At 37.5% G+C, this 19,488-nt stretch overlaps 1 protein-coding gene across 1 annotated transcript in view; it reads right to left on the bottom strand.

The window, feature by feature from the left end:
• Window positions 1–5,117: 5,117 nt before the first annotated feature.
• The window catches only part of PLCXD3 (phosphatidylinositol specific phospholipase C X domain containing 3), a 200,014-nt gene continuing 185,643 nt past the window's right edge, over window positions 5,118–19,488 (bottom strand). The window contains exon 3 of the mRNA XM_017533131.2: window positions 5,118–6,574. Within this exon, the coding sequence (XP_017388620.1) occupies window positions 6,421–6,574 (154 nt within the window). The 3' untranslated portion in view covers window positions 5,118–6,420. The remainder of the gene's footprint in view (window positions 6,575–19,488) is intronic.

Consider the following 19,488-nt stretch of genomic DNA (forward strand, 5'->3'; position numbering starts at 1 on the left):
TGGTACCATGACTTTATTAGGCATTTCACTGAATACAAATAAACTTTTTTGCATTAAGAACACAATCTTAGTAAAAAAATTCACATTTGCTATACAGACTGTAGGCATGGATTTTCTTTACACCACGTTTATTAAAGTATCAGCCAGATCCTAAAAAGAGAAGGCACAGATCTGTCTCTCTCTGGTGAATTTCTGGTGTCTAATGAAGGAAATGTCACCAGCTCTGCAAATTCCCATCCTCCAGAAATGAAAAAAATCAACACAATTGTGTGTAAGCAGGAGTCATGAGATGGACATGTTATATTAAGGGATTTGGATTTTCCTGTGCCACTTACAGGAATTTCGAGAGAGGAGGTAGCTACCAAAAATGTTTCAAAACTCCATCTACGTTCAGGCTTTGTCAAGGATTCACTGTTGGAAACAACAGTATTTGAAAGTTAGAATTTAGGAATTCCAACATGGTTCTATTTTCTGATCTGCTTTAGAAACTAGCCTCTGATGTAAGTGTTCTTATTTTGAGGCTTCTTGGGTTTTCAATTCCAAAAAAAAGGGCTGGTTGTTATCGTTTGCTTGGATAAGCCTCTCTGCCAGGTGATAGCTTCATGTCAGGGTGACATTCTGTCTCCCAGCCCGCCTCCCCTGCCCCCCAGCAATGTCCTGAGGAGCGTCACCAGGGCAATATCTATACCTCAGGCTCTCCTGTTCTTCCAGCAGTGAAGACAGTTCCTTCCTATGTCACCTTTTCTACAATTCCGTAGATGACGAGTTTTAACCTGATGAAAATAATTTGTGCTAAGGTGTTAATGAAGGGAATAATGAATTAGTTTGTTATCTCTCTGAAAGAAAAAAGAAATTGAATTTAAAAGAGGTCCTGGTACTAGTCAGGGGGTGCTGTCACTTTTCAGGAGCATTTCTAATACGTTGTCGTGTTTTTGGTTGTGCCAGTTACTGGGAAATGCTGCATAAGGGATTAATGGCGAAACCTGGACCTCACAACAGGCTGGCAAAGGGAAATGTTGATCGTGGTGGCATTAGTCTCATGAAGATATTTGCTTGATTATCCCATCTGTATTTGAGTTGGTCCTTCAAAAAGCATTTGCGGGACCTGGAGCTGACCAATATTTTCCTCCTTGAAGGACATTATGTCTGCAGATATTCATGAGGTGTCTGAACACAGGGGTATGGAGGGAGGCAGATCTCACCCCTTATACCAGCTGAAAAAGAGAGAAAGGGAGTGTGGATAGGATTGTAAGATTTAGGAAAAAATATATAGGACATACTCAGTTACTTTGCATTTCAGATAAACTTTTTTTAAAAGTGAAAGTATGTCTGATAAAATATATGAGAAATACACTAAAGAAATCTTATCTGCAATTTAAATTTCACCGGGTATCCTGTATTTTACCTGGCAACCCTAAATACTGAGAAGGAATAACTAAGGATAGAGAAAGAAAGGAAATAAGTAAGTTAATTAATATTCTGTACCCAAATGCCAAGCCCGAAGAAGGTCACAGAATTTTTGCTTCAAGCATGACCACGTGTAGATCCTTGTTAGTCATGAATTTTCTATTGCTAGACTACATGTGGGGCAGACACGGAAAGTAGTGAGGGTTTCCCGCTTGCTTTTTTTGAGAAGACAACCGTGTTGGAACCACCTAGTATGGATGGGCCTTTAAAAACTCCCATAACACCAAGGGAGTTCATTTTACTTGAGAAGATAGAACTTTTAAAAGTAATGGTTTGGAGAAACCATTTTTGATGGAAAACTTATTAAAGAAAAATGGGTGCCATGTTGGGAACAGCAATTTTAGAAGTGCACTGGTTTTGTTGCTGATGAAAACAAATTAGTCTGTGTGATGATGACATTAATAAGTTAATAGATGTTTGACTATTTCAAAAAGCATGGGGTGCCTCACAAGCTGGACAGTTTGCTTGTGGGAACACAGATAGGTTCTAAAGCACATTCTTCGTAAAATTAAAAGAAGCGATTTTTAACAAAAACATTAATTTCAGTTTCAGTTTTAAATCCAAATTGCAAGAACAACAAAAAAAGTGTTAATAAATTAAGGCTGGTCACAATGTGCCCTTTTTCTTTAGGATAAGTTTGATTTTTGATAAGAGATCATAAACGTACACACACCACATACAAGCACATACTTTTGACTCATACAAATATACATTTAAAACTAATATCTACAAAATAGTATCACAATTGAAAGAACAATTACACAATTTTCAACAGATTCAATAGACATGTTTTACAAATTCTACAGAATATTTTATCATTATTATTGGGAAAACAAACAATTTAGAGCATTATTTAAAACTGTATGTAACACAGGAGCCACCAATAAGTTATGGCAAATATAGCATTTACACCATGGTGTCACTGAAATCTAGCTGAAAAGACAAAAGTGCTATAAAATAAAATGCTCTTAAAAACCTTGTTTATCATATCCTGAGGACACTATGCATTATTTTCTATTAGCAATTCAAAGCTTGAGCACTCTGCCTATGGAGCTCCTATTTGGTTGAGCCACCAAAGATTAAAAGATTGTGTTGTTGGATCTGTAAAACCGTGAAACTAAAAAACTCATGGAAACATGCATTTCCTGAGACTTCCAACTTTCCAGTCTGGAATCCTAACAAGGAAGAACCTGAACAAAATAACCCTGGGTAAAAACATGTTCAAACTTCAAAGAACTTAAAACAACTTTAAGGTGTGTGTGTGTGTGTGTGTGTGTGTGCGTGCGTGTGTGTGTGTGTAATTTATATTCAAGTCCATCTTGGATTCTCTAATTTGAAGTATAATTGACAATGTAGATACATTGTTAGTGCCAGGCATTTTCTGTTTCTGACAGTCTCACTTTTCATTGGTTTTCTAGTTACTTTTCTCCTCTCAAATATTTAAATACTTGAATTAGATTTATATCTACTAATGCAGGAGATATTGATTTTAAGAGTTGAAACGGCAGTAGAATCAGATTGATTCGAGTGCAGTTTCAACTTGAATAAGTGTATGTATGTGAAATGTGCATTCTCTCTCTGTGTGTGTGTGTGTGTGTGTGTGCACATAGAGGTGTATACGTGCCAAACATTTTATACTCTAATACATTCACTGTTAGGTGGCAGTCCATGAAAAGTAAGTTTTCCCAGTATGGCTGAAAGTAAATATTGAGGTCATCATATAGAATATCCTAAGGCTTTTAAAAGATGCCTCCTCATTCTCTGCATTTACATGACTGTGTAGTAAATAGGGAGACATAAATGATAATGGCAGAAGACATTTTTGTTATATTAGTCTTTGAAAATCACAGACAGGAAAGCAAACTTAAAAATGTTGCTCTTTGCATATTTTCTCTCGTCCCACCCACTCCTTTGATTTTCTGCTGTAGATTGGGTAAAAGTTAGATTTTATTTGTCTGGTTGTTTTGTTTTGTTGCCTTGCAGGACTTGTGAAATAGTCTTAAGAAACAAGCAAAACAAAAAGTGCACCAAGCTGTATCTACTGCCATCTTGGGGCCCGTGTGTAGCCCTTGTGCCACACAAACTCTGAAAAGACAGTGCCCAGCTAAGACAAAGGAGCATAGGCTGAGGGTAGTCTTTGATTGTATATCACCATTTGTTACTTTTGGAAGTAACAAATGTGCTCCAGGGCAGGGCGAATGGACAAAAGTGTGCTCCAGGGCAGTGTGCTCCAGGGCAGGGCTAATGGACAGAAGACACTGAAAGGTACCTTCTCTCCATTCCCCTTTCCAAGGACTCTCTCCTAGTAAACTCCCCAACTAACTGGAGGACGCATGGTTCCCTTCTACCTCTTCCCCCCTTTCTAAATTAAGGCAAGTCCATTTACTCTCAGTGCCTGCTACATAGGCACTGTATGTCCAGAGGAAACCACAGCATTGGCTTGAAAGTGCCTTTTGTCTAACAAGGTTTCTGGGTGCTTGTCATTAGCAGCAATACAAAGCTTTCCCTAGTTAAAAATCTACACAATTATTCTAAAGCTTCATCATGTTTTTTTCCAGCACCCAGTTGACAAATAGGACAAAGTTAATTCTAAGCAAACACTGTAAGAAAGTATCTAGGTTTAAGAAAATACAACATAATCATCTCTATATTTTATTCATTAATATGATGAGAAATCTGTTTTCCATTATATTTATAAAATTAAATTTATGTGTCACTGCAAATATGCTTGGCTAAAGATCCTCCTGAAGGATGAATGAGTAGCCAGCTAGAGGAAAACGTCTGCCTGAAAACCAAATTTGTGGGACATGCATTTCTGTAATTCTAATCATTTAAAAAGGATTCATATACATTTGCACATAAAGAGCAGGTGTAAGAAATAGAAAGATAAAACTACAAGGGGAGGGAAAATGGAAAGAAGAAACATATTTTGAAAATAATGAAGTCCTGCACTAGAATTTTTTACAAAAATATTTTAATGTGATCATCTACTCTCAAAGATCTTATTACTCTTCTTAACACATTAAGGGTTTCAGTCTTTAATATTAATGTTTTCATTTGAAAAGAATTGTACTGTGTCCATATCTCTGTGTGTTTGTGTATGTTTGAGTCTGTATGCTTGCACAGGAGTGGGCATATGTTGGTATATTGTATATGGCAAGATGTATACACACAACCCGAATGTATAAACACATTTTTGTGTGTACATGTATGCTATTTGGTCTACCACAGGTATATGCACACTCCTCATAAACATTCTCTTCAGTATAAACAATTTCTTTTCCTCCCTTTAATTGCTAATATGTACTATTTTCTGATCATGAGTATTTATAATTTTGAAATCAACTCAATTATTTATGACCTTGACATATATAATCTTGAATTCAATTTCCGTATCTAAGAGATGAAGCCATATGTGCTACATTTAAGTTCATTAAAAGCTGAGGGCATGCTTTTATTTCTCTATGACCCTACTTTGCATGGACTGTATTGTCCTAGGAAACTATTGAGGTGCGATTATTTCTAAATATGAAAATAATTCATAATTGTAAGAATTTCATCAAATTTTATAATTTTTATAAATACCTCACAATATTCTTGTGAAGTACATAGGCAAGGATTATTGTGCTCTTACTAAGATTATTTTTTAGAGTTGTCAAATATCACAAAGACACCAAGTCGGAAACAACACTCAGGCTGTGTCATTGTTCTTCCCAGTAGACACAGAGGATTAAATGTTAGGTTGTAGAAACTTTGTGTGAAACTTTTGCCTCTCATCCCTCAAATAGGGTGAAACTCAGAAGTGAGGAATCAGTGCCAATTTTAAAGAGGTCCACTCACATCTCATAGATTTCAAGTTTTGTAAAGATATTTCACAGAACCCTGTAATTTCATGGACATAATTTCAAAAACATTGCTCTAACTCCTTCTACCAGCCTCTCTCTTTCTTCAAGTCAAAATCTTGAAGTTTCTTTAAAAATCTTCCTTAAAATCTGGAGTTTAGATTAAATATTTGGAAATCCCCAATTGGCAGGAAAGCTTGCAGTCTTTTTTTCTTCCTTCCTTCCTTTTTTTTTTTTTTTTTAATAATCAGAGGAGTCATTAAGAGGGCTGTTTAAAGAGCTCTTTTCAGAGTTTTCAATTTTAACGCACTTGTCGTACCTTATCATTTACTGGCTACTTGCGGGCAATATTATTCAAGAGATTGCTGAATTAAAATGCCATCCATCTCTTTCACCCCTCAACCATTTTTTCCCTCTGAAGTTGGCATTCACAGTTCTTCCAAAAATGTTTTTATCCTATATTTATAGCTGCCTTAAATAGAAATACTGTGAAACACTATTATTTTCATATAACAAAAATCACTGATTATGGCCTCCAATATTACTGATGCATGGAGACTGATTTGATGCAGATTTTCTATGAGCAAAAGATAGCTATGATTGCCTAACTGCAGATGACTGCAGAGTATTATACCAAGTTCCACAAAACAAATAAGTTTTAAGACAACAATGTAATACACAAAATGTTGGGCATCCAATTGTTTTGATTTCCATAGAGCATCTGATTAAAAAGAGCGAGCAAGAGAGGGAGCAGAAAGGTTACAGGGTATAGACAGTGTAGGAGCCTTAGGCTGAAAGTAGAGAACCTAATCAAGTAAACACTCATGAGTTCTACGTTACAAAGACTAATTTTGAAAAACAAATTTACTGTTTTTTTTTTTAATCCCTAACACTAGAAGTAGATTTCACTCATCAAATGGGAAATGAAATATTTATAGTCATGAAGAGTATGCTTGTAATCAATGAAGAAATAGTTTTCCCCTTTTCCCACCCACTACCAGCTCTATTCCCTTCAGGGACTTAGTAGAATAGGAAGATCAGAGTGTTTACAGATAATGCCTAATACAATGAGCCTTCTCCATCTTATTCATGGAAATTCCAAGTAGTGCTATCAAGTGTTGGCTTCTCCTTCATCAAAGACATAGTTGAGCTTTATGACAGTGCTGATAAAGTCACCAAGTTCTACAAAATCGGCAGTGACAATATTGATGCCACTCTCTCCTGGCTTCTGCATGCGGACCCACTGCATCATGGCAGGAAGAGCTCTGAGAAAGGAAACAAAAAGAAAAATCACAAAAGGTAAGATACTATTTTTCAAGCTCTACAGTTCTCAGGCTTCCCTTTAGTCCCAACTTATTAAAATAAATGTTTCATGTATAGGTACAGAAGGGGGAAAAGCTAAAATGGACTCTGGCGATTTCTTAAATTTTGAAGAAACTCAGCAGGAGCAATGTTCACTATATTGGTGTCCTTATCTCGGCAGATCCCAGATACTGTGATAGTTTATAACAATGCTTCCCTACTAAGAAAACAACATTATTGCATTTGTATTCTGGTTTGACGTGGTGTCATCACAAACCCTGCAAAGCTATGGAGTGGGGATGTCAGAGATGAACACATGCACTTAGCAAACATTTATTATAAACCCACTACTATGAGGAAATGTGCTAACATATTGTAAACAGACATAATAGTAAAATTCCCTGCCTTCAAAAAGTTAATAGTGTGCTGGTGGGGAGGCAGACAAAGAAGACATTGTAGCACATACAATCAGGGCTCATTCCTTCAGACACATTTACTGGGCACCTATTAAGTTCCAGTCATCTCTGTAGGCACCTGGAGAATTCAAGTGAACAATACAGATAAAAATATCTTTCCTTGCAGAGCTTACTTACATTCTCATAAGGAGAAGCGGACAATAAATAGTCATAAAAATGTGTACTTTGATAGGAGAGAGTAAGTGCTATAAAAATGGAGCAAAGAAAGGAAGATTAGGAATCTGCAGGTGGGGAGGGTGATGAAGATTGCATTTTAAAACAGGAGAGTTTAATAGGCCTCATTGATTAAGGGACATTTGTGCAAAGGTTTGAAGGAGACATGGGAGTTAGTCATGTGGCTATCTAGGGAAAGCATCCCAGCTATTGCCTTGGCACTAAAGGGTTAGTTTAGAGAAAAGAAGAGAGTAGTATAAAATGAAGATAATGAAGAAAAGGTGGCACATTCTGTAGGGCAAATTAGGCCATTGCAAAAGTTTTGATGTTCACTCAGATTAAAACAAGGGGCCTTTGAAGTATCTTGAGCAGAGGGGTGGTGTGATTTGACTTTCACTGTAAGAGCTCATTCATCATCATGAGATAATAGTGGATAGTCCCCTAGCATAGCCTGGCAAATGGAGAAAAACCTTTCAGAAGAATGCCCCCCTAAAATAAATATTGAAAGATTAGGAAGATTTAGCTGGTTAAAGGTGGGAGGTGGGATGCTAGATGGAGGATTATGCAATGCATTTTCAGGCAGAGGAAATACCATTTTTTCATATATTGACAGAATGATGGCATGTGCTTAGGAGCAAGGGATCCAGGAAGACAGATACAGGAGATGTAAATGATGCTGTCCAGCATCTTCTGGAAGCATATTGGAATGAGAACTACTATAACTGAGGGCAGGAAGACATGTTTCCATGACAAAACGATAAACAAAAAGGTCAGAGACATGATTGTGTTTTAAAAAGGAAGTTTGAGGGAAATACATATAAACATTAAATCCCTGGATCAAATGGAGGGGGAGAGGAAGAGAAAAAAGGAGAAAGAGAGGAGAGTTGAAAAACCTGAGGAAGTTGTATAAGAAAGGTAAGGTAGTTTTTTTTTTTTAAATATATACTTTAAGTTCTGGGGTACATGTGCAGAATGTGCAGGTTTGTTACATAGTTGTTATACATGTGCCATGGTGGTTTGTTGCACCCATCATCTACATTAGGTATTTCTCCTAATGCTATCCCTCCCCAACACCCCTGGTGTGTGATGTTCCCCTCCCTGTGTCCATTGGTTCTCATTGTTCAACTCCCATTTATGAGTGAGAACATCTAGTGTTTGGTTTTCTGTTCTTGGGTTAGTTTGCTGAGAATGATGGTTTCCAGCTTCATCCATGTCCCCGCAAAGGACATGAACTCATCCCTTTTTATGGCTGCATAGTATTCCATGGTGTATATGTGCCACATTTTCTCTCTCCAGTCTAAGTCTTTGCTATTGTGAACAGTGCCACAATAAACATGTGTGCATGTGTCTTTATAACGGAATGATTTATAATCCTTTGGGTATATACCCAGTAATGGGATTGCTGGGTCAATTAGTATTTCTATTTCTAGATCTTTGAGGAATCACCACTCTGTCTTCCACAATGGTTGAACTAATTTACACTCCCACTAACAGTGTAAAAGCATTCCTATTTCTCCACATCCTCTCTAACATTTTTTGTTGCCTGATTTTTTAATGATCATGATTCTAATTGGCTTTAGCTGATATCTTATTGTGGTTTTGATTTGCATTTCTCTAATGACGAGTGATAAGCTTTTTTTCATGTGTTTGTTGGCTGCAAAAATGTCTCCTTTTGCAAAGTGTCTGTTCATATCCTTTGCCCACTTTTTGATGGGGTTTTTTCTTGTAAATTTGAGTTCTTTGTAGATTCTGGATATTAGCCCTTTGTCAGATGGGTAGATTGCAAAAATTTTCTCCCATTCTTTTGGTGGCCTGTTCACTCTAATGACAGTTTCTTTTGCTGTGCAGAAGTGCTTTAGTTTAATTAGATCCCATTTGTCTATTTTGGCTTTTGTTGCCATTGCTTTTGGTATTTTAGTCATGAAGTCCTTGCCTATGCCCTGAATGGTATTGCCTAAGTTTTCTTCTAGGATTTTTATGGTTTTAGGTATTACGTTTAAATCTTGAATCTGTCTTGTGGTAGGGCACTTTTAAAGATGTTAAAGAGAAAAAAACCCAGACAATAGAGGGCCTTGAGAAATATATAACAACTGAATTGGGAAGCTGAGCAAGATGCTGGAACAGAAGGCTTCACATTCCCCTGCAATGACATCATCTCTTCTTCAGGTATACCAAGTTAACAACTATCTATATAGCAAAAAAACACCTTCATAAGAACGAAAAATCAGGTCAGCACCTATAGTACCTGGATTTAACTTGATATCACTGAAAATGCCTCTGAAGAAATAGAAAAAGCAGTCCTGAATCAGTGACACCATCCTTCTCAACCCTCACAGGAAACGGCCTGGTGTGGAGAGTATCTCTGGGCTCTGGGGAAGGGAGAACACAGTAATTGTGAGTCATTGAACTCAGTGCGGTCCTGTTAGAGCAGAAATGAAAACCAGTTCTAACTCAGCTGATACCTGGTCACACAGAGAATATTTAAACCAGGCCTAGCCAGAGGGGAGTCGCAGATCCCAGCAGTCAGAACTTGAGTGCCTGCAAAGCTCACCACAGAGGGCTACAGTGTTCTGTGTCTCCAAGTACATTCGAAAGGCAGTCTAGGTCATCAGAACTGCAACTCCTAAATGAGTCCATACTGAGATACCAGCTTGGGTAACCAAGGGAGTGCTGGCATCATCTCTCCCCTAAACCCAGGTTGCACAGCTTGTTGTTTCAAAAGAGACTCCTTTCTTCCACTTGAGAGAAGAGTGGTGAGGTTTTTATCTTGTCTCTTGGATACCAGCTCAGCCACAGCAGGATAGAACACCAGTGAGTCATGAGGTCCCCATTCCAGGTCCTAGCTCCAAGATAAAATTTCTAGACACACCCTAGGACAGAAGGTAACCCACTGCCTTGAGGAAAAGGACCTAGACCTGCCAGCTTTCATCTCCCGCTAACTGAAGAGCCCTTGAGCCCCAAATAACCAGCAGAGATAACCAGGTACTACATCTTGGGCCTTGGGTGAACCTCTGAGACTTGCTGGCAAGTAAGACTCAGCACATTACTAGCTATGGTGGCTATGGGGAGAAACTCCTTATTCTTGAGGAAAGCAGATGGAAAAGTAAAGGGGACTTTGTCTTGTACCTTAGGTACCAACATGGCCATGGTGGGTGGGCCACCAAGCAGACTCTTGGAGTCCTTGATTCCAAGGACTTGACTGTTGGATGGCATTTCTGGATCTGTCCAGGGGAGCCCATTTCCCTGAAGGGTGAGTCTCAAGCTAGGCAGCATCCACCAGAAGCAGACTTAAGAGATCTTGGCCCTTATGGGAACATCAGTGGTAGTCTGGAAGTACTCATCATGACTAGGGTGGCAGTAGCTATAGGGTGAGGCTCCTGTACCTTGGGAAAGGGGAGGAAAGAGTGGTAAGGACTGTGTCTTTTGTTTTTAGTGCCAGCTCTGCTGCAATATAATAGGATACCACATGGACTTCTAAGGTATTTGACTCTACTCCCTGACTCCCAGATGACACTTCTGGACCCACCCAGGGCTTGGGGGTCCTTGCCATCCTGAAAGGAAGGATATAGGCCTGGCTGGCTTTGCCACCTGTTGACTGTACAGTCCCAGGGCCTTTAGAAACCATATGCAGTAGCCAGGGAATGGTTACAGCAGGCCTTGCATGAGACCCAGTGCTTTGCTGACTTCAGATCTGACCCAGCCCAGTCATAGTGGTGGTGGCCACAGAGGTGCTGTGTCATCCCATCCCCAGGTTTAGGTGTTACAAAATGACACAGGAGACTCTATATGTTTGGGAGAAAGTGAGAAAAGAAAACAAATCTCTGCCTGATAATTTAGAGAATTCTCCCATATCTGGACCAATACCATCAAGGTGGTACAAGTCGGCAGGAATCACAGCATTACTGGTCTTGGGGTACCCCTGAAGCAGATACAGCTTGAACACAGCATCCACATCTTTCAAATTTCTGAAAGCCTTCCCTGAGAAGGATGGCTACAAATAAGCTCACACAGCAAAGGCTAGAATAAATACCTGACTCTTCAACGTCCAGACACTGAAGAATATCTAACTAGCATCAACACCATCCAGGGAAATGTGACCTAACCAAATGAACTAAATAAGGCACCAGGGACTAATCCTGGAGAAACAGAGATATGTGACCTTTCAGACAAAGAACTGAAAATAGCTGCGTTGAGGAAACTCAAATATGTTCAAGATAACACAGAGAAGGAATTCAGAATTCTATCAGATAAATTCAACAAAGATATTAAAATAATTAAAAACAGTCAAGCAGAAATTCTGGAGCTGAAAAATACAGTTGGTATACTAAAGAATGCATCAGAGTCCTTTAATAGAATGGATCAACTAGAGGAAACAGTAACCTTGAAGACAGGGTATTTGAAAATACACAGAGGAGACAAAAGAAAAAAAGAATAAAAAACAATGAAGCATGCCTACAGGATCCAGAAAATAGACTCAAATGGGCAAATATAAGAGTTATTGGTCTTAAATAAGTGGATAAGAAAGACATAGGAGTTTATTAAAAGAAAGTTTATTCAACGAGAACTTCTCAAACTTAAAGAAAAATACTGCTATCCAAGCAAAAGAATGCAAGAAATGCATGGCATGACATATTTATGGTACTGAAGGAAAAAAAACCTTTTACCCTACAGTGGGATATTTGACAAAAATTTCCTTCACACATGAAGGTGAAATAAAGGCTTTCACAGCCAAACAAAAGTTGAGGGATTTCATCAACACCAGACCCACCTCACAAGAATGTTAAAGGGAGTACTTCGAGAAGAAAAGGACATTCATGAGCAATAAATAATCAGTCAAAGGTACGAAACTTACTGATAATGGTAAGTACACAGAAAAACACAGACTATTATAACACTGTCACTATGGTATGTAAACTATTCTTATCCTCAGTGGATAGACTAAACAAATTTTCAAGACACAGTCAGTACAATAATATATAAGTAGAAACAATAAAGAGTTTAAAAACAGGATGAAGTTAAGGAATATTTTTATTAGTTTACTTTTTTTTAACTTATGCAAATAGTGTTAAGCTACTATCAAGTTAAAATAATGGGTTATAAGATAGTATTCGCACTCCTCCTAGCAACCTCAAACCAAAAACATACAATGGATACACAAAAAATAAAAAGCAAGAACTACATCCTGTCACCAAGGAAAATCATATTCACTAGAGGAAGACAGAAAGGAAAAAGAGAAGACCACAAAACAACCAGAAAACACATAACAAAATGGTAGGAGTAAGTTCTTATCAATAATAACATTGGATGTAAATGGACTAACCTCTTCAATCAAAAGACATAGCTTGGCTTAATGGATGAAAAAACAAGACCCAATGATCTATCGCCTACAAGAAATACACATCACCTGTAAAGACACACATAGACTGCAAATAAAGGGATGGAAAAAGATATTCCATGCTAATGGAAACAAGCAAACAAAAAACCAGGAGTTGCTATACTTATATCAGACAAAATAAATTTCAAGACAAAAACTGTAAGATGAGACAAATAATGTCACTGTGCCATGATAAAGGGTTCAATTCAGCAAGACGATATAACAACTGTGAATATATATGCAGTCAACACTAGAGCACCCAGATACATACAATAAATATTTTTAGAGCTAAAGAGAGAAATATACCCCAAATACAATAATAGCCAGAGACCTCAACACCCTACTTTCAGTACTGGACAGATATTCCAGACAGAAAATCAACAAAGAAATCTGCAGTATAGACCAAATAGATCTAATACATATTGACAGAACATTTCATCCAAGAGCTGCAGGATAAACATTTTTTTTCCTCAGCGCATGGATCATTCTCAAGGATAGACTATATTTTAGGTCACAAAACACATCTTAAGACATTCAAAACAATCTAAATAATATCAAACATCTTCTCTGACCACAAGGGATATAACTAGAAATTAATAATGAGGAATTTTGGGAATTATACAAATACATAGAAATTAAACAATATGCTGCTAAATGACCAGTGGGTCAATGAAGACATTAAGAAGGTAATTGAAAAATTTCCTGAAACAAATAATAATGGAAACACAACACACCAAAACTTATGGGATATAGCAAAAGCAATACTAAGAAGGAATTTTATAGCTACAAGTGCCTATGTTCAAAAAGAGAAAAAACATCAAACAACCTAATGATGCATCTTAACTAGAAATCCAAGAGCAAATCAAACCCCAAATTAGAAGAAATAATAAACATCAGAATGGTAATAAATGCAATTGAAATGAACAAATTACAAAAGATCAATGAAACAAAGTTGTCATTTGTTGAAAAGTTAAGCACAATGGACAGACCTTTAGCCATACTAAGAAAAAAAGAAGATACAAATAAATAAAATCAGAAATGGAAAAGGAGACACTACAACTGACACTGCAGAAATTCAAAAGATCATTAGTGGCTACTATGAGCAACTACATGCCAATAAATAGGAAAACCGAGAAGAAATGAACAAATTTCTAGACATAACCTACCAAGATTGAACTAGGAAAAAATGGAAAACCTGAACAGACCAATAACAAGTAATGAGATTGAAGCCATAATAAAAAGTCTCCCAGTAAAGAAAACCCTGAGACTTGTGTCTTCACTGCTGAATTCTGCCAAACATTTAAAGAAAAACTAATATCAATTGTACTTCAATTGTTTTGAAAAGCATTATTTTGAAAGGTAGAGGAGGAGGAAGTATTTCCAAACTGGGGCCGGGATTACCCTGATACCAAAACCAGGCAAAGACACATTAAAACAAAACAAAACAAAAAACCAAAAACCAAAACAAACAAACAAAAACCACTACAGGCTAAAATTGCTGATGAATACTGATGTAAAAATTCTTAACAAAATACTAGCAAACTGAATTCAGCAATACATTAGAAAGACCATTTATCATCACCAATTGGGATTTATTCCTGCGATGCAAGGGTGGTTCAACATATGCAAATCAATTAATGTGATACATCACATCAACAGAAAGAAGAATGAAAGCCATATGATCATCTCAACTGATGCTGAAAAAAGGCATTTGATAAAAGTCAATATTCCTTCATGATAAAAAATCTTTGAAAAAACTGGGGATAGAATAAACTTACTCCAGAGAACTACAAACCACTGCTCAACGAAATAAGAGAGGACATACACACACACACACACACACACACACACACACACACACACACACAAAGAATAAACATACTCCAACAAAATAAAAGCCATATACAACAGACCCACAGCTAGTATCATACTGAACGGGGAAAAACTGGAAGCTTTTCCTTTAAGATCTGGACCATGACAAGGATGCCAGCTGTCACCACTATTATTCAATTGGAATTTCTAGCTAGAGCAATCAGACAGGAGAAAAATATAAAGTGCTTTCAAATTGAAAGAAGTCAAGTGTTCCTTGTTGCAGATGATATGATCTTACATTTGGAAATACATAAAGATTCCACAAGAAAATGGAACTGATAAACAAATTCAGTACATTTACAGTATACAAAGTCAACATAAAAAAAATCAATAGCATTTCTGTATGCCAACAGTGAAAAATGTGAAAAAGAAACTTTTAAAATTCCCATTTACAACAGCCACAAGTAAAATTAAATATCTGAAAAAGAAACAAAAGAAGCAATCCCATTTACAATAGCCACACATCAAATTAAGTACCTAGGAATTAACTGAAAAAAGTGGAAGATCCCTATAGTGAAAACTATAAAACACTAATGAAAGAAACTGAAGAGGACACCAAAAAATGGAAAAATGTTCCATGTTCATGGATTGAAAGAATCAATATTGTTAAAATGTCCATACTACTCAAAGCAATCTACAAATTCAGTGCAATCTCTATCAAAATACTGATGACATTCAGAAATAGAAAAAGCAAGCAATCCTAAAATTTATGTGGAACCACAAAAACCCAGTATAGCCAAAGTTATCCTAAACAAAAAGAACAAAACTGGAAGGATCACATTACTTTAAATTTTCCTACAGAGAAATACTAACACAGCATGGTTCTGGCATAAAAACAGACACATAGACCAACAGGAAGGAATAACTACAGAAGCAAATTCACACATTTATGGTGAGTGGTGCTAGGAAAATTGGATATCCATAGGCAAAACAATAAAACTTGGCCACGATCTCTCACCTCTCACCGTCTACAAAACTCAGATCAAAATGGATTTAAATACTTAAATCTAAGACCTCAAACTATGAAATTACTATAAGAAAACTTTGGGAAAATCTCCAGGATATTGGTCTGGGCAAAAATTTCTTCAGCAATACCCCACAAGCATGGGCAACCAAAGCAAACATGGACAAATGGGATCACATCAAATTAAAAGGCCTATGCACAGCAAAGGATACAATCAGCAAAGTGAAGGGACAACCCCACAGAATGGGAGAAAAATATCTTCAAATTTTCCCTCTGACAAGAGATTAATAACCAGGATACATAAGGAACTCAAACAAAAATGGGCAATATATTTAAACAGATGTTTATCAAAAGAAGACATACAAATGGCAGACAGACATATGAACAGATGCTCAACATCATTATATCAGAGAGATACAAATCAAAACTACGATGAGATATGTCATCCCAGTTAAAATGATTTATATCTGCTGGGCGCGGTGGTGCACGCCTGTAAACCCACCACTCTGGGATGCCGAGGCGGGTGGATCATGAGGTCAAGAGATTGAGACCATCCTGGCCAACATGGTGAAACCCTGTCTCTACTAAAAATACAAAAATTAGCTGGGCATGGTGGTGCACGCCTGTAGTCCCAGCTACTCGGGAGGCTGAGGCAGGAGAATTGCTTGAACCTGGGAGGCGGAGGTTGCAATGAACCGAGATCCCGAAACTGCACTCCAGCCTGGCACCTGGCCACTGAGCGAGACTCTGTCTCAAAAACAAAACAAAGCAAAGGTTTATATCCAGGAACAGGCAATAACAAATGCTGGAAAGGATGTGGAGAAAAGGGAATCCTTGTACACTGTTGGTAGGAATGTACATTAGTACAACTACTATTCATTCATAACAAGGAATAATATTCAGTCTTTTGCAACAACATGAATAGGACTGAAGATCCTTATGTTAAGTGAAATAAGCCGGGTACAGAAAGACAAACATCGCATGTTCTCACTTATTTGTGGGATCTAAAAATCAAAACATTGAACTCATTGACATAGTAGAAGGATGGTTACCAGAGGCTGGGAAACATAGTGGGGGAGCTGTGGAGAAGGTGGGGGTGATTAATGAGCACACAAAAAAAGAATTATGATCTACTATTTGATAGCACAACAGGGTGACTACAGTCAACAATAACTATACTTAAATAACTTAAAGAGTGTAATTGGATTGTTTGCAACTCAAAGGGTAAATGCTTGAGGGAGTGGATACCTCAATTCTTCACAGTATGCTTATTTCACATTGCATCCCTGTATCAATATATCTACCCATAAACATATACACCTACTATATACCCACAAAAATTGAAATACATAACTGAAAACTGTTAGCTGGGGAAATACTATAATTAGATTTGTGATTTAGAGAATTAGTTTGCCTTCAGTGTAGACAAGTGATGGGAGAGAGCAACACTAAGGGCAGAAATTGCAATTAGGAGTTGAAGTAATCCAGATAAGGCACAGTGGTTGCTTGAACCGCAGTAGCAGCAGTGGTTATATATCTGAAAGATACCTGAAATCTAGATGTCATCTAAAATGACATCTGATATAAATTGGATGCAGAAGGAGAGGAAGAAAGAGGCCCTGAATTATGCTTAGATTTCTAGCAGTATTCTGGCAGGTGGACATCATTCACTTATCTTGGAAAGATAGGAGTGAAAGCTTTCCAGATGGGATGATAAGTTCAGTCTGATACATGTTGATTTTGAGGTGACTCTGGAACACATAAGTTGAGATCTCAAGTGGCAGTTAAGTATAGGTCTGATATTCAGGACAGGGAGCTGGTCAGAAGTCATCACAAACAGCGAATGGAGCTGTGAAAGTGAATAAGATCACTTGGAAAGATTTTGAGGAGGGGGAAGAAAAGATAGAAAATCAAAATCATTTAAGGGATGGGCAGAAAAATGGATTCCACAGAAGACAATCAGAAGTAGGTTTAGAAGTAGCAGGAAAATCAGGAGCATATAGTGTCATGAAAATCAGGAAAAGAAGGACACCGTGCTCCTTTTGGAAACTTAGAAAAGCTAAGTGATGTTGAAGCAGGGAATGCAATAAATGTGCATTTCCCCAGATCTCAGAAAGTACATCTAGTCTAAAGAAACTCAACACTGGGTCAATGGCCTTGGGCTACACTATTCCCTGGCCAGTACCTTAAAAATCCTGATTCATGATTTTCAGCATATACATTTTCTTGTCAGACCCAGATAGAGGAGGACTCAGTTGTTTCTAAAAGAGCATAATGTGGACCTAAATGGCCCAATGCCTTTAGAAGATAGGGTAGCAGGTGGAGACATTTGGTCCCCCAGCAACAGTTTTAGAAGAGAATTCTATCTTAAAATGAAAAATCTGGATCCCTGGAGCACAGACATGAGTGTATTCTATCTAGTTCACGAGAATGCCAGATGCTGTGGCAGCACGTGTGCAGCCACTCTGGTTGAAGCCCGTAAGTTTCTCTTTTGGCCTTGCTAGAACAGATGAAATGGCTCTGCTGTGCCTGTGGCATTACCTTTGCATTTACGAGAAGGCTGATGCTCCTTGGAAATAGTATCACAATAGTATAGTATCCCAGTGTATTTCCTGGGAAGTAGGATTTTTCAACAGACTCACCTCAAGAGGTGGAGAGGCAGAGTAGGTAAGTGTGATGCCGAGGCCAGTATTGACTCTGTATTAGCCTTAACTGACTAGCTTGTTCACCAGATTCCTTGGGTACTAGGTCATGGGAGGTTCCTGAGCAACCAAATTTATATCTCAGAACTATGATCATCACAGAAGCAGCTCCTCAGATGACCTCTGTTATTCAGAAGTTAAAATTTCTTGGCCCGAATATAGAACAACTAATTGTTATCCCCACAGGGAGAGGTTAGGAGAATACAAGTGTTCCTTTTTGTTTCCTTGTAAAATAGGCCGCTTTGAGAATTAATGAAACATTGTTTCAAAATAACTTGTAGTCCTTAGATGAAATATGAATATTACATTTAAAATATCATTCCTCTGAGTCCTGGGAGTATTTCTATTTTCTGTTCAGGCATGCTTTCCTAAAGTCAATATGATACCAGAGACAAAACAAGCAATAAATGCCAAGTTGAATCTCAAACACTCAGACAGTCTCAAATAGAATTATGTTAAACAAAAAGACTCACTGTACTGGATTAAAACTAGCAAATGTTACTGAAGTTACAACAATTATTTAGAATAGCATATCTTAATCTTTTATCATTATTACCTCCCAAGGAGCTTTTTTGAATATTTGTTTCCTATTTGCCCTCCTCCTCCATGAAAATTTTAATACTATGGATATATTGTATAATTGTTTATATATCTGTGCTTTATATATGAAAAGAATACTTTTTTATTTGCTCTCTAAACCAATTTTTGTTTTTTCGCCATTGAGAATGTAGGCTGTAGTGCTAATTAGGATATTGCTGGTTATACTTGGTATTGGACAGGTAATAAGAATGAATTGAAAGATGGCTCTGGAGGTAATAAAATGCCACCAATGTAACAATTTTTATGGTATATAAGATTGTCTTTGTCTGTTTGGGGCTGCTGTCACAAAATATCATAACCTGAGTAGTATGTAAACAACAGAAATTTATTTCTCAAAGTCTAAGATAAATCTACTAGTAGATGTGGTGTTTGGTAAGGGCTCCTTTCTTGATTCATAAATGGAGTTCTCCCACTGTATCTTCACATGGTGGAAGGGCAAACAAGCTCCCTCATGGCTCTTTAACAAGGGCACTAATCTCATTCATGGGGACTCGGCCCACACGACCTAATCACCTCCCAAAGGCCTCACTTCTTAATGCCATCATCTTGAAGGTTAGGATTTCAACATATGAACTTGGGGGGACACAAACATTTGGACCATAGCAAAGAAAAACTGGTTAAACTTTATTTAAATCGTCTATCTATCCCTCCATTCATGGGTTCATCTAACAAAGATGTATTGTGCATCAGCAGAAGAAGGTGTGCTAGTTGTAACTCCCTAGAGTCATTTCAGACT

Source organism: Cebus imitator, unplaced genomic scaffold, assembly GCF_001604975.1.
Source record: "Cebus imitator isolate Cc_AM_T3 unplaced genomic scaffold, Cebus_imitator-1.0 Scaffold80, whole genome shotgun sequence".
Taxonomy (NCBI): Eukaryota; Metazoa; Chordata; class Mammalia; order Primates; family Cebidae; genus Cebus; species Cebus imitator.